Below are 13,841 nucleotides of genomic sequence, written 5' to 3'. Positions count from 1 at the left end.
ACATATAACTTTTCCTTCAAGCTGCCTTGCTATCTTTATCATTTCTTTGAAATGCCCATTAAGTACAACCGAAATGGGCATGAATTGTTTTCTTACCAATTTGATACTGTAATTGTATTGTTCAAATTGTTCCATAACATGTAAAAAATTACTTTCTAACGGGTACATAATAATTCTTTACTTCCGAATCCTTCACATGGCGCCGAAACAACTGTGGGTTTGCCCTGAATAATACAGCGTGCGTGCGTGCACTGTGTGCGAGCGAGAGACAGCTGGCCTGCCAACATAGAATTTTGAACCCAGATTGCCCTGGTAAACAACCCTAATGATCGCTAATGCTATACCCGCTTTATATTCCTGTGACACGTATAGTTTCTGGTGTGCAGAAAATCCCCGTTGATTCCAGTGGCATCAGGGAACTGGGGACCGGTGTATTTTGTTCTCAGTTGGCATCTTTTACACAGCCTGATCGGTAGGGGAGCGAGAAGAAAGACTCTGCACATGCACACGAACTCTGTCGACAAGAACACAAGTTTTATTTGAATTTGTTATGAAACATTAGCGTCCCATATCTCCTTTGCCTGCAGGACATCCAGATTTCACGCAGGTAGGGCTTCATTGCGTGCGTCGCAAAGGGAAGGAGAAAGGAATTATTTTTCAGGGCGGCAAAGGCAGCAATGGCGGCGCCTATAAACTTTCCTCGAAGTGCATTCACATAGCGACTGACATTGAATGGGGAGCGGAGGGCGAGTAAACAAAAGTGAATTGGGGTGAAAAGGGCATCTACTTAAAGGCCTGCTTTGGCATAGCAGCGGCTCTGGTAGATAGGGGACACAGACTTTGCCGCGCTGATTGGGACAGGATGCTTTTGAACAAAGGCAGCTACGGCTCGCCTTGTAAATCAAATTAATGTGTCCTGAGAGACACGCAGATCCCCAGCATGCCAACCGAATGCCTTAGAATTAAATAAGCCCAAAAATGCCCACAAATGTACTGCCTCCTTACCTTACTGTGGCTTAATTTGCTCAAACCACACGGACGGATCATGCAGGTCAAATTCTCTTTATCCGCCATTGCTGCACTTGACTTCCAGAAACGGAAGCCTTTGTGTAGCCCAACGGACCCAGGAAAATAGCACAAACATAGCCCAATCAAATTGTGACCAATCAGCTCCAATATTCAGTGTCAATCAACAATTATTTATTTATTTATTTATATTTATTCATACTGTTGTGGTTAAGTAAATCTTTAACACACCAAACAATAAAATACAAAAATACATTAACAATGCAATACAGTACATGTAACCCATATGTTATTAATAATTAAAACATTAAAACATCCCATACTCTGTCTGTTAGGCTTCACTCCTAACAGAAAGAGTATGGGATGAGGTGTGAACGCACTGCTTTCCCTGCGCTACTCTAAATTCTTTAATACACAGTTATGAACCCTCCCAATGGTATGTATTTTGCCAACCTCTGAAGCCTGAAAACTAGATACACGCAGGATTGACATGTGGCCAACTTTGCACCAGACCTGCCGATGAAATGGCCAAGCGTTAAATCTCAGTTACCAGTTTAATGGTATCCACTACTGAGTTTAATTTGCTTTCTGACTTTGAGAACATTCAGACATGTAATTGCTGATTTTACGATAGCTGGCAAGCTAGCAATAGCCGGGAAGATGACTCAAGAGGTTGAGCGCTTGCTGCTGCGTTATGTGTGTGATCTGCAAGTTGCAGGTTCGAATCCCGGCAAGGCCAACTCAGCCTGTCATACTTCTGAGGTTGATAAATGCATACAAACACAGGTTGGGTGTGTTTTGTTGTATATAAAGCACTTAAGTGAAAGTGCTATATATTAACATATCATTATCATTTGGCCTTGGCCATCTGCTTGCATTCTCAGTAATTTGGTGATATGGGCCTATACACACTGATATTAATGATGCATATGCTGATCCATTCTTGTATGAAATGTATATCACATTACAGTGATAGTGTAACCATATTTTTCGTAGTGTACTTAGGAACAATGCTATGCGATGCCACTTCGTGTTTTGTCAAGGGGTGAAAGGTCGTGTTCATTCGCTTCCTGTGATGTCACTTCGGGGTGGGGTCAAATGTGGTGAAAGGTAAAGTGATGACCCTTCAGTTACCCCTGGCATTTTGGTGAGATTATGTCCCTGTCTCTATCCTGACCCTCTCTACACTACCCCCACTCATACTACCTCTACTTTCTCTACCCCCACCCAGCCACCCTACCCCCTCTTTATCTACCAGCCCCACATTGCTTTTCGATATTCATATGTCTCAAAAGTAAGACATTTAACAGAATAGCATAACTATACATAGGACACAGTGTGTTTAAAAATACAAATATTTTACTATAATCTGCTGCTCCCCCAGCAACCCCACTCTCCTCAGAAACACACTTTCTTTAAAAACACACTTTGTTATGAAAAGCACAGTTAAATGAAATCCTCTTTATTAACCAGCTGCACGCCTCTGTCAAACAATGACTAAAAGTAGGAGACATTATCACAAAGGTTATGTTTGTCAGCTGGTTTATCATGTGATTTCCATACGTTTTAAGTCATCTCCATCAAAACCCAAACATGTCCACAAACTGTAGCTGGTAAGATATGTGGTTAAGTACTTCAATTGCAAGACTGGACTCCAGTGATTTCACCACTTCCCTAAAGCGTCTTATCATGGGAAAATCATTTTGATCTTGCTGTCCCTAGTCTGACAACATTTGAGGTCCCTGGGAGTGATTTAATTTATTTGCAGGGAATGCACTTCTAAAAAGGCCTCAGTCATGGTATTGCTCCAAATGTTTCCTTGTCTCCCCTGGGGTGCTAATATCTCCCTTTCCAGTCCAGGGAACCACACAAGGGGACATTCTTGGTTCATGTATGAGGTTTTTCAGTCCCGATGGTGGACAATTTGCTATAAGGTAAGGCAATGCTGCATATGCCTGTTGTAATACAATGGGAGGAAAGTATATTCTTAAATGAAGGCGTTTTTCCAGCAGGGTGAAGTTTGAGTTTGTTCCACCACTAACAAAGAATAGCTTGGTACCTGTTTTTTTTTTTTTAAATAAAACTTTCTTGTATTGTTTTACAATAATAAACAGGTGCCCAAGTGGGCACTAAACTCTCCCAACAATGTCCCACCAGCTCCACCGCCCCCCAACAAAAGAACTCACATTTCACAACCATCATTAGTGACGATCACCCAAGTTCCATGTACATTATCCCAGCCGGTTTACAGATTATTCGAGCCATCGGTTATGGTGACCTTCCCATATAGGTTTGAATCTTACCTCCAAATATGTATCACCCTGGTGGGTGTCCCGGGGAAGAGTCAGGCTTCTGCGCCTCTTGCGCTTTTTCCAATTGGTATTGCCTGAAAGGTGGCCAGTAGTCAAATGGGCGACTTGTGCTTAGGTGTGATGAGGCAAACATAGTCTCCCTGCGCTCACACAGGTCCATGCTTTCCAGTCATCTTGCAAAGGTGGGGGGATTGGCCTTCCCCCAGGTTCTGGCCACCAAGCATCTAGCCACCACTAAGGCCATGCTCAACATGGTCTCCGGCTTTACCCATGACACATTGGGGCTTTTGAGGGTGCTGGGTGCTTGCTTTTGACTGTGATAGCAAAGGATTCTCACCCAGGGGGTGCATGCTATGTTAAGGCCTGTGGCTTCCATTTTCGCCAGCATAGTCAAAAAGGTGTGCTTAGCAAAGCATTTGAAAATCATTTAGCACAAGTGCAACTAAGCAAAAGCTGAATGACTCTTGAAGTAATCAGTAGGTCATCCCAGAATCATCCCCACATCATCAGGGACAAACATGTTTTTGCCCTTCAAGTAATCAGCAGGTCATCCCAGAATCATCTGTTGATGCTCCTGAAGTAATCGGCAGGTCATCCCAGAATCATCCCCAAATCATCATGGTGAAGCTCTCGAAGTAATCAGCAAGTCATCCTAAAGTCATCAGGAACAAAGAGTTTCCTAAAATAGGGATGATGTTGGCATCATCAGCAAGTCATCCTAAGCTCATCCCCAAATCATCACCCACCATTCTGAGACATAGCTGATTACTTTAACAGCCTGATGACTTCTGATGATGTGGGAATGACTTCTAATGTAGTTTGATGATCATCGGATGACTCCAGGATGATCTCTAAAGTCATCCTTTTAGACCTGGGTACATCTAAATTGGTGGAAGTGTTTTTTCTTTTTTTAAGGTTAAAACTATGGCGCAACCTGACATCAGGAAATAATACTACTTGAAAAAAGGGAGTAACGCACACGTTTTGCGAATGATAAGATGGCCCTTTGGCAAATAAGCGAATCGCTGGGTGTTTTGTTTATGTTTATTTTACATTTGTAAAGCGCTCACACAGCCCGCGGGCATCGAGGGGCTGTTACAGGAATAGTTTTCTTAGTTGCGTAATAGTTTTTTTTGTTGTCTTAGTTACGTATTTATAACGTGCTTAAACACCGAAAGGTTTCTAAGCGCGGACCTGGGGATCGAACCTGTGTTGCTTCGTGTCGTCTTGCTTCCAAGAAGCGCACGTTGCCGCTGAGCTATCCTCCCGGGTGTGAACTCGTTCCACAGCAATGCTGCCAGCGCGCGTGGCCTCTCACACTAGCACTTCTTTCTTTAATAAGAATCACTGGGCAGGAACCAGCGAGCCTGGCCGGCCTCCGGCACCCTCTGATCGGTGTTAACACAATGCGTGGGTGCTCGCCCTGCAACCTCGCGGCCAAGGGGCATGCGTCATTCTCAGCATACCCGCTCTTTTTCTTTGTATGTATGTTTGGGGAGGAGAGGAGAACAGGGTGCCTTTTATATTCTGTTATTAGCAGGTAAATAGAAAAAGGAGGTAGAGGTGGCATATGTTAGTCAACACTGGGAAAAGATGGCCAGAGCAAGGGGTTCATGTTGTTCTTATGTATTCCAGTTTTAAAAGACTTGGCTATAATAGTGCAACGTCGTGTGGTTTCCCCCAAAATATCTGCACAGGCAGAGAAACGTTTACTGCATGTTGAAAATATTATTCATCCCGTGTGCTCATTCGTGCATGGCTGCCTTTGTGGAGCAAGCTTCGAAGTGATCGCGAGTCGACCCGGATATCTGAAAGAACTACTTCCAGGTTATTGCTTATTTCATTCCGCCACGCAGCGTCATGACAGGAGTGGCGTGCGTTTAGGCTGGCCTGAATCGGAAGTTCTCTGAATGCAAGAAAGGCATTCGAAGAGCGCTTCCTGCAGCCTGTGCCTCATCATGGTTCAAAAGCGAGAGATTTTTGAGCCAATTTCCTCCACCATCAGCCAATTGAAATGAGAGCCGGGACAGAAACAAGGCATTCTTAATGTCTGCTGTGTAAAGGCCACAGAGCCCCCATCATCAGGTCCCTCCATTCTTGATATGTTATATTATGTTGATTTATACCGGTCATACCGCTACCACCCAGGTGCTCACGTGGCTCTGCAAGGAAGAGGGCGGGGTTGGGTAGTGAGTGTAGAGGGACAGGATAGGTCCAGAACCAGGAGAAACTGGTGGCTGTGTGTGTTGGGTTGCAGGTGGGCTGATTGCATTAACTGGCTTGTATCCGTAAGGGTGAGGCCCAATGCCTGGGATGTTTGTTGTAAGTGAATGTCTGTTATGTTGGGTGTGTGTTTTATGTGTTAACCTGGCTGGTATTTAAGGAAATGGTTGTGCGCACTGCAGGGGTGTTGCTTGGTCTGGAAAAGATCCGGGGCTACACTAATTTTGGGGCTGTCGGGACTGGGTGCAAGATAGCCTTTTTGGTTGTAACCCCTGAGCTTCTATCCGGGGCTACAACCAAAAGACCCGGGGCTATAGCCCCCTCAGTCCCGCCTTAGCAACGCCTCCGGCGCATTGGCTTGTTATGTCCATAGGTGTAAGGCCTAGTGCCTGGGGTGGTTGTTGTATGCAAGTGTTAGTTATGTTGGGTGTGTTTTTGTGTGTAGTTTGGCTAGCAGATGGGCGTGCATATTACAAGGGAGGTGTGTAGGAGGTTATCAGGAGAGGGTTGGTTAGTACATTGGGTACTCTCAAAGTTCTTCTAGGTGACTAATCTTCACGATTCTATCTAAATGTGACGCACGGCAAGTCTTCAGAATTATATCTAAATCTGATGCATGGCTAATTCTATCGAAGTGTGATGCATGGCTAACCTTCATAATTCTGTCTAAATGTGACACATTGCTAACCTTCACAAATCTATCTAAATGTTACGCATGGCTAATTTCACAATTCTATCTAAACGTGACACATGACTAATTTCACAATTCTGTCTAAATGTGATGCATGGCTAATTTCCACAATTCTAACTAAATGTAACGCATGAGTGGCGCTTTGTAAAATGGTGATCCTTCCACGGTTGCTTTACTTTTTCACTAATATACCGTATGTGGCAAAGAAAGTGTTTTTTAGAATGTTAGAGGTCGGGGAGTTACTGTGGGGGGTGGGGAGGAGGAAGGTTTCTCTTCAGACGTTGTGGAGAGCTAGGGAGAATGGAGGGTTGGGCCTTCCGAATTATGAAAAGTACTTTGTGGTGGCGCAACTACAGTCGGTTTTGGTGTGGGACCAGTTGGAGGGGGAGTTCCTTAAGATATTGGTAGGGACCTGGCAGCCAGACCATAGGCCGGTGGAACTTTTGTGGCACCCGTTAGGGGCTTGAACGGGGTCGGTAATCTTTGAGGCGGTGCGGGAGACATGGAGGACGTATGGGGGGGTAGAGGGGTGAGGGGACGCTATGAAGGTGGTCTCCCATGGGGGGCCGATCAGAAACTACGTCAGGCGATAGGGAGGATGGGGATTCAAAGGCTGAAGGAGAAAGGATGTGAGAAGGTGGGAGATTTTTTTGAAGGTGGGCAGCTTCTCACTTGTGAGGAGTGGTGTGAGAAGTTCGACTTCCCGAGGGGGTTGTTTTTGGCATATAGAGTGGTGGTCCGTAGGATGGCACAGTTATGGGAAGGGATTCCTGAGGAGCCGGAACCATGCCCGGTTCACCGAGTGTTACTTAGTCGGAAGGGGGGTAGGGCACGTATTTCACGTATTTATAAGGCGCTGGTGGAGGGGGTGCCAGAGGGGGAATTGAAGGCGAGGGGAAAATGGGAGGCATATATGGGTCGCTCTATATCAGATGCAGAATGAGAACAGGTCTAGGACCTGGCACGGAAAACTTCGAGGAATGCCCGCTTCCAGTTAGTTCAGTTTAATATTTTGCATAGGATATATGTGACCCCGATGACACTCCGATCCATGAATGCGGAACGGTCAGATGAATGTCCTAGATGTGGTTCGGAACGGGCGGGGTTCTGGCATATGGTATGGGAATGCGGGGTAATAGTGGAATATTGGAATGACATTGTAAATGAGGTGAATACGGTGCTGGGGACCAGTTGGGAAAGAAGCCCAGAGGTTTGTTTGTGGGGGAAGTTGCCAGGGGGAAAACGGAATAAGGTGCGAAATACAATGGGCCGGTTCCTGCTTATACTGGCAAAGCGGCGTATGGCGATAACATGGAAATTGCCGCAGGGCCCGGTCGTCAACCTATGGCGGAAGGATGTACGCAGATGGGGCTTAGCGGAATTACGGTGTTGCAGAAGGTAGAAGCAGAGGTTGAGGGGGAGGTGGTCACAGTTCAATGGTCTCAACTGCTAAATGATCTGTCAAGGGACAATGACTTGCGTCCGCCGTGAACTTGCAGGTATTAGGGAGGGGAGTAGGAGAGAGTTGTGGAAGAGGAGAATAGGGGGATATGACTGGGAGGTGGGTTTCCTCCAATCTTCGCGAACAGCAATTACAGAGGGCTGTGTGTGGACATTATGGGGAGGTGAAGGACTCAGGGAGGTATTAGGGGGGAGGGGAGGTCAAGGGGGATGGGAGGGAAGGGGTAATAGTTGAATAGTTTGATTCAAGTTGTTAATGGATATGGGGAGATTGTTGGGGGGGATTGGGGGTAGGTTGTGAGAACTGTGTTGTTAAAATGTCAATAAAGAGAGTTAAAAAAAAAAATGTGACGCATGGTTAACCTTCACAGTTCTGTCTAAATGTGACGAATGGCGAACCTTTGCAATTCTAGCTAAATCTGACACATGGCTAATTTCACAATTCTATCTAAATGTGACGCATTGCTATTCTTCCCGAAATGTCTATTGTTACACATTTCCAACCTGCTAAATACATCCGCGTGCAACACATTTCTTTCCTGCAAAATACATAACAATCCTGCATGACATCTGCCCCCTATTATACATGTAAGTGCAACACCTTTCCTTCAACGGTTCAATGCAATGGCTAACTATGAAGCTAATCACAGTGGCTGACTATGGAGTGTAAGACCATTCAGCAAAGAGGCTAACTATGTACAGAGCAGTAGTAGTGTAAGAAAGGCTGGGCTTCTGGAGCTCAGCAATGGTTGTGCTTCCTGCCCGTATCCCCATATGAAGGCTGTTATACAGTGTGGGAACGTTCAACACAAACTAGCTATGATGCGGAACACAATGGCCAACTATAGGGCGCAGCGCAGTTATATCTCAGAGTGCAGCAGGGGAGTATGAAGGCTATACCAACAGTTTGGATGTGAAGTATGGCTACCGTACATAATTTATGCTATATCTAGAGTACAGCTAGCTTACACAGCAAGACTGGTTACTTTACACAATTACGCTAGATTATAGTATGTAATATGAGTGGTGGGATGTTACTGCAGCACAGTAATAGCTGAATTCCCTGCCCACACCACAGATACCTTGTCTGTCGCTGCTTGTCGACTGCAACGGGCTTCCCAGGTGAACACAGGCAAACACAGAGTGGAGCTGCTTCATCAGGAGCTACCCTTAACCTTGTGGACCGTACCCGGTGGCTGCCCGGCCAGGGGCTGTCCTGGTTTGTTGTGCTATATGAGTCTCCTGTTCCAATCACAGGCCAGATGGGCAGGAAGTGGGGCGGGACAGTGTTATGAAATATATATATTTGATATGTGATTTGGCATTTATAACGCGCCTGAAGCGTTTCTAGATGCAGGAAGCAGCCTGCAACAGGAGCAGAGAGGGTGCTGACAGTGTGCACAGTGGACTGAGGGTTTTACAAAATTGAAATGCCCAAAATAAGCCAAAGGGGCTGGTCAGTGGGCTCGCAACACTCACCTTTGCATTACAGCATGCTGAAATGAACTGCAGAGACAAAGAATGGGGGTATACCCTTGGTGTGTCTTATTGGTCCCTGGAAATGGCCAATCAGAGGCCGTGTTGGCGGGAAGGGGGCGGGAGGGTGTTAGATACAGGAACCGGTATGCAAGGGGAGCGGGGAATGGCCTGAGAGCGCACTCAGTGCGCCAAGGGTTTTACCAAGTGTAAATGCCAAAAATGAGCCAAAGGTGCTGGCCAGTGGGCTCGCAACACTCACCTTTTTATTACAGTGTGCCGAATTGAATTGGGGAGACAAGCAATGAGGCTAGACCTACGTGCGTTATTGGTACCTGGAAATGGCCAATCAGAGGCCGGATGGGTGGGAAAGGGGGCGGGAGGGTGTTAGATATAGGAAGCGGCCTGCAAGGGGAGCGGGGAGTGAGCTGAGAGTGCGCACGGTGTGTCAAGAGTTTTACAACATTCAAATGCCCAAAATGAGCCAAAGATGCAGGCAAGTGGACTTACAACACACACTCACCTTTGCATTAGAGCACACTGAAATCACCACATAACAAACTGTTTCCATTATTGTAGTAGCAATATCTGTAATTACGGTTGCATACATCTTTGTGGTAAATTGAGATTACCAAACTATATGACTTCAAGGAGCCATGCTGCCAATTTCAGTGTTTGGGGGCACGGCTGCTACACTGCCCCCTGATGTTGGGACAGCATGCTGTATGGGCATAGAAGTTTCACTGGTGAGCAAAGGGACATTGTGAGCAGGTGTGAGAACCATGGCTGACGTGCCCACATTGGAGCTATCAGAATGAGTGTCACTGGTTCTTGGAGCTTTTTGTGAATTATCTTTTTGAGAAGAAGTGTTGGGGAAAAGTCTAAGCAAATCTGACAATTCATCCACAGAGAGTTCCCCTTGTACCCTCTTTGGGTTACCCAAACACCTAGTCTGGGCATTGTGCTGGGTTGCACATAGATCTATGTCTGGTTTTCTCCAGTCTGAGAACATGTCTTCTATAATGTCTTTGTGTAACTGCCATTTGTGTTCTGATGGAAGCTGTAACTCTCTGCTTAGGACATCAGCTAGGCAGTTGTGTTCCTCTGGAACGTGTTGGGACAGAAGGAACATGTTGCGTTTCAATGCCCAATTCCATATGTTCTGTGCTAATTTATACAGACTTGGAGAATGTATTCTCCCTGCTTGCATATGTAAAACATGGCTGTTGTGTTGTCTGTTAGGATTAGGACTGTTTTCCTCTGAAAAAGGCCTTGAAAGGCTAGAAGCGACTGGAACACTGCTAACGATTGTAGGTTGATGAGGTTCGTTGTTAGTGATTGTGACCATCTGCATTAAGCAATGTGATTGTGCTTCCCAAGCATTTTACAATATTTCAAACCTAGTTGTCTTTGCCGTTCCCCCCTTAAACCTTTGATCTGCATAGAGAAGTTTCAGCATTAATATCCACCAGAGGTGCTGATATCTGCCAGCCAACTCCTGTGAGCTGGCCCGCAGAGCACTCGTGCCTCCAGTGGACATGAATGGCCGCAAATATATGGAACCGGCTGCTGGTAGTAGCGGATGCAAACTTCATAAAAGACAAAAAAGCATATCAAGAAAGCACAACAACAAGATATACAGAATTACAATACTAAATACTGTATACATACATTAATCAGATTTTAAAATACATTTACAGACAAACCAACAAAGTTTGTCCGCATTTGGCTTATCGTAGCCTAGTATGTTCTAACCAATTTTCAGCGATCAGCTGCGTTACTTCCAAAAACATACAGCCATGCTAAATCTCTTGTTGGCAGTGAGTATATGTAAGTGATTGCTTCCTTAACTGATCTACAGTTTGATTTCCTTAAAACTGGAATTAAAAGCCTCAACCGTGGATAATGAAAAGTGGGCCAGAGAATGTGTAAAATCGCCTGTTTGCGTAAGACTGCATGGGCGCCGGCCCAGTTGTCTTTGCAGTTCCCCTCCCTTAATCGCTTGATCCGCAACACTTAACCCTACTCTATCTTTAATCCGCAGAGCGAGGGCACTTCCTGGCGTTGGACTTGGGGGGCACCAACTTTCGGGTGCTCCAGGTGAAGGTGGCTGAAGACGGGGAACACGGTGTAGAGATAGAGAGCGAGATCTACCCAATCCCGTCGGCTCTCATGGTGGGCACCGGCACAGAGGTACTGTCAATCCTACTTTGCGGTGAATCATTTTTACTGTGGTGGAGTCATGTGGAGGCGCAGGGAACTAAGAGGGGGGAGGCGGATCATAAGAGGAAGAACAATACAAGGCTAACTTGTTTTTATTTTATTTAGTGCTTTCTGCCAAACATTTGGCTATTACGTAAGTTAATTCTACTCTTTGTATTGACTTTGGCAGCATGATAAGCGTTGACATGTTTCACATGTATTTCAGACTCATCTTTCATCAGGGAGCACTTAGCAGCCAGCTTACCTGACTAATACATCTGGAAAGGGCAGAGACCGTGGAGCAGGCAAGGGAGTCTGGGGCAGGGCAGGAGACTGAAGGCAGGGCAACGAGCTTGGGGGCCTGGTAGAGGCTTAGGGATCGGGCAGGGAGCCTGGGTTCAGGACAGGACGCATAGGTACATTGGCAGAGACTGGGGCCAGACAGGGCGGCTGGGGTGAGGGCATGGATGCTGAGTTCATGGGTACAGGCCATTTAGAAGAGGGATCTGAGCCTGGGGTCCGGGCAGGGAGCCTGGGGGCAGAGGAGGGAATCTCGGGCATGGCTGGGAGCCTATGGGTTAGGAAGGGAGACTTTAGTGAAGGGAGGAACCCTTGAGAACAGGGACATCGGTCTGTGGTCATGTCTGGGAGCCTGAGGTCAGGGCATAGGGACTGGAGGCTGGGCATGGAGCCAGGGGCCGGGCAGGGCATGGGGTTTAGGCAGAGAGTCTGGGGACAGGGCAGGGAGACTAGGTGCATTGACAGGGCCTGTGGGCTGGAAAGGGAGTCTGAGTGGACAGACAGCGAGCCTGAGGTCATGGCAGGGTTGCTGGGGTCGGAGTCGAGACCCTTGAGAAGAGGGTGGGGTGTGTCTCTTCGCCAGCATGGCTCCATGGGTTTGAGGGTCTCTGCACTCCATAGTGGGTGGTGGTGCGTCTAGCTCTCTGTCCCCCGGTCTAGGGTCTGGTGTGTGTGGATGTGAGTCGTGCAGTGTTTGTTTGTTAAAGTGGGTGTTTGTGTCTGTCCTTTAGTGGCGGCCCTAAGGAACATGCTGGCCCTGCCTGGGTGGAGATGTGTATGCGCTCTTCCGTGAATGAAGACAGCAGTGGGCTTCAGTCTCTAGGGAGAAGGAGGAGGGGTGGGGTCTCAGGATCTATAGGTGCCTGGTCTCAGGGAGTGCAGGGGCCTGGTGTTGCTGGGAAAGAAGGCCTGATCTTAGGTGGCAAAGGTATCTGGTGATAATCGATAGAGGAGAATGGGCTCATGTGGTAGAGATGCCTCGCCCCAGAGGACTCGGGAGGATAATGGCGGCTGAACTCAGTGAGCAGAGGATATCATATTTTCGAGAACTCTAACTATTTAGAATAAATTCAGCAAGCTTTCAAGGCATCCGAAGGTAAGTGGCCTGCATGGGCATTGGAAGTGAGGCAGGCTCATCCTGATGTGCACCCTAGACAGCAAGCAACAAACACGCCACAGGGGACGCCATTGGAGTCCTGCTTCAGGGGCTCAGGCTGCGGGCCCAGCGTGTGATATACCTGTGGGGGGTTCCACTGGACCAATGCACGTGGTAGAGCACCCATAGGCGTAATACACTGGAGCTGAGCTCCCACGCCACTTTATGTGGCTATTGTCAAAGAAAGGCTGGCTAAAAACCTCATCTATGTACCTTTGGCTCACCTTTAAGTAGCGTGGGTTGTGCTTAGGATTTATCGACGCCAGAGGTGCTTGGAGGGTGGAGGCATCAAGCAATCATAATGCAGTTTGATGATGAGGAGGGGGGGGGTGGGGTGTGTGTGTGTGTGTGTGTGTGTGTGTGTGTGTGTGTGTTAAATTATTAACTAGTTAGCATTAAAAAGGCCATGTATTGAAATGTGCTATGTTAATTGGTTGCTTGTATTTGCGCTTGATGCCACTGTCAGGCCATCTCAAAGCACTGACAATGAAGGGGAGACGGCGAGGAAGGGAGGAAGTAGCACGGGTTAGCGGACATTTTGTTGTGTTATGTTGTGTTGATTGCCTGTACAGTGCTTGCCACTGCTGTCAGGCTGTTTTAGTGCTGAGTGGTGAGAGGAGGGAGAGAGAGGAGGTGGGGGTCTGGAGAGACAGGGGCCAGTAGAAGAGGGGGAGATAAAGTAATGCTATGTTGCTTGCTTGAGTAATGTTTTACTCCACAGTCAAGACAACTGAGAGGTTGGCAGAGTAACCCCCGTGCACCAAAGGGTCTGCGCTTCTTGCCTGAAGCCGGACACATCTTGTGATTCATGTCTCATTAGTAGGGATAAGTGGGTGACCCTGAGCACACTCTCAGGTGTGATTGGATTATAGTTTGTAGCTCCCTGCCCAGAATAGAGCCACGTACCTCGACCCTATCAGCTATCGGGCTCTGCCAGTAAACATTTGTGGTGCGTATGAGCGAGTGTGGACTAGGACCCTCGCTCGCCTTCACT

The 13,841-nt window shown here is 47.1% G+C and overlaps 1 protein-coding gene across 2 annotated transcripts in view; it reads left to right on the top strand.

The window, feature by feature from the left end:
• HK3 (hexokinase 3) overlaps nucleotides 1-13,841 on the top strand; it is a 418,595-nt gene that overhangs the window by 208,006 nt on the left and 196,748 nt on the right. For both annotated transcript variants that reach the window (XM_069651486.1, XM_069651485.1), the window contains one exon: nucleotides 11,234-11,382. In XM_069651486.1, coding sequence (XP_069507587.1) covers nucleotides 11,234-11,382 — 149 coding nt within the window. The remainder of the gene's footprint in view (nucleotides 1-11,233; nucleotides 11,383-13,841) is intronic.

This window comes from Ambystoma mexicanum, chromosome 3p, assembly GCF_040938575.1.
Source record: "Ambystoma mexicanum isolate Mex_15411 chromosome 3p, UKY_AmexF1_1, whole genome shotgun sequence".
In the NCBI taxonomy this organism is placed as follows: Eukaryota; Metazoa; Chordata; class Amphibia; order Caudata; family Ambystomatidae; genus Ambystoma; species Ambystoma mexicanum.
Note: the sequence above shows the minus strand (reverse complement) of the source record. Positions and strands in the feature narration are given on the sequence as shown.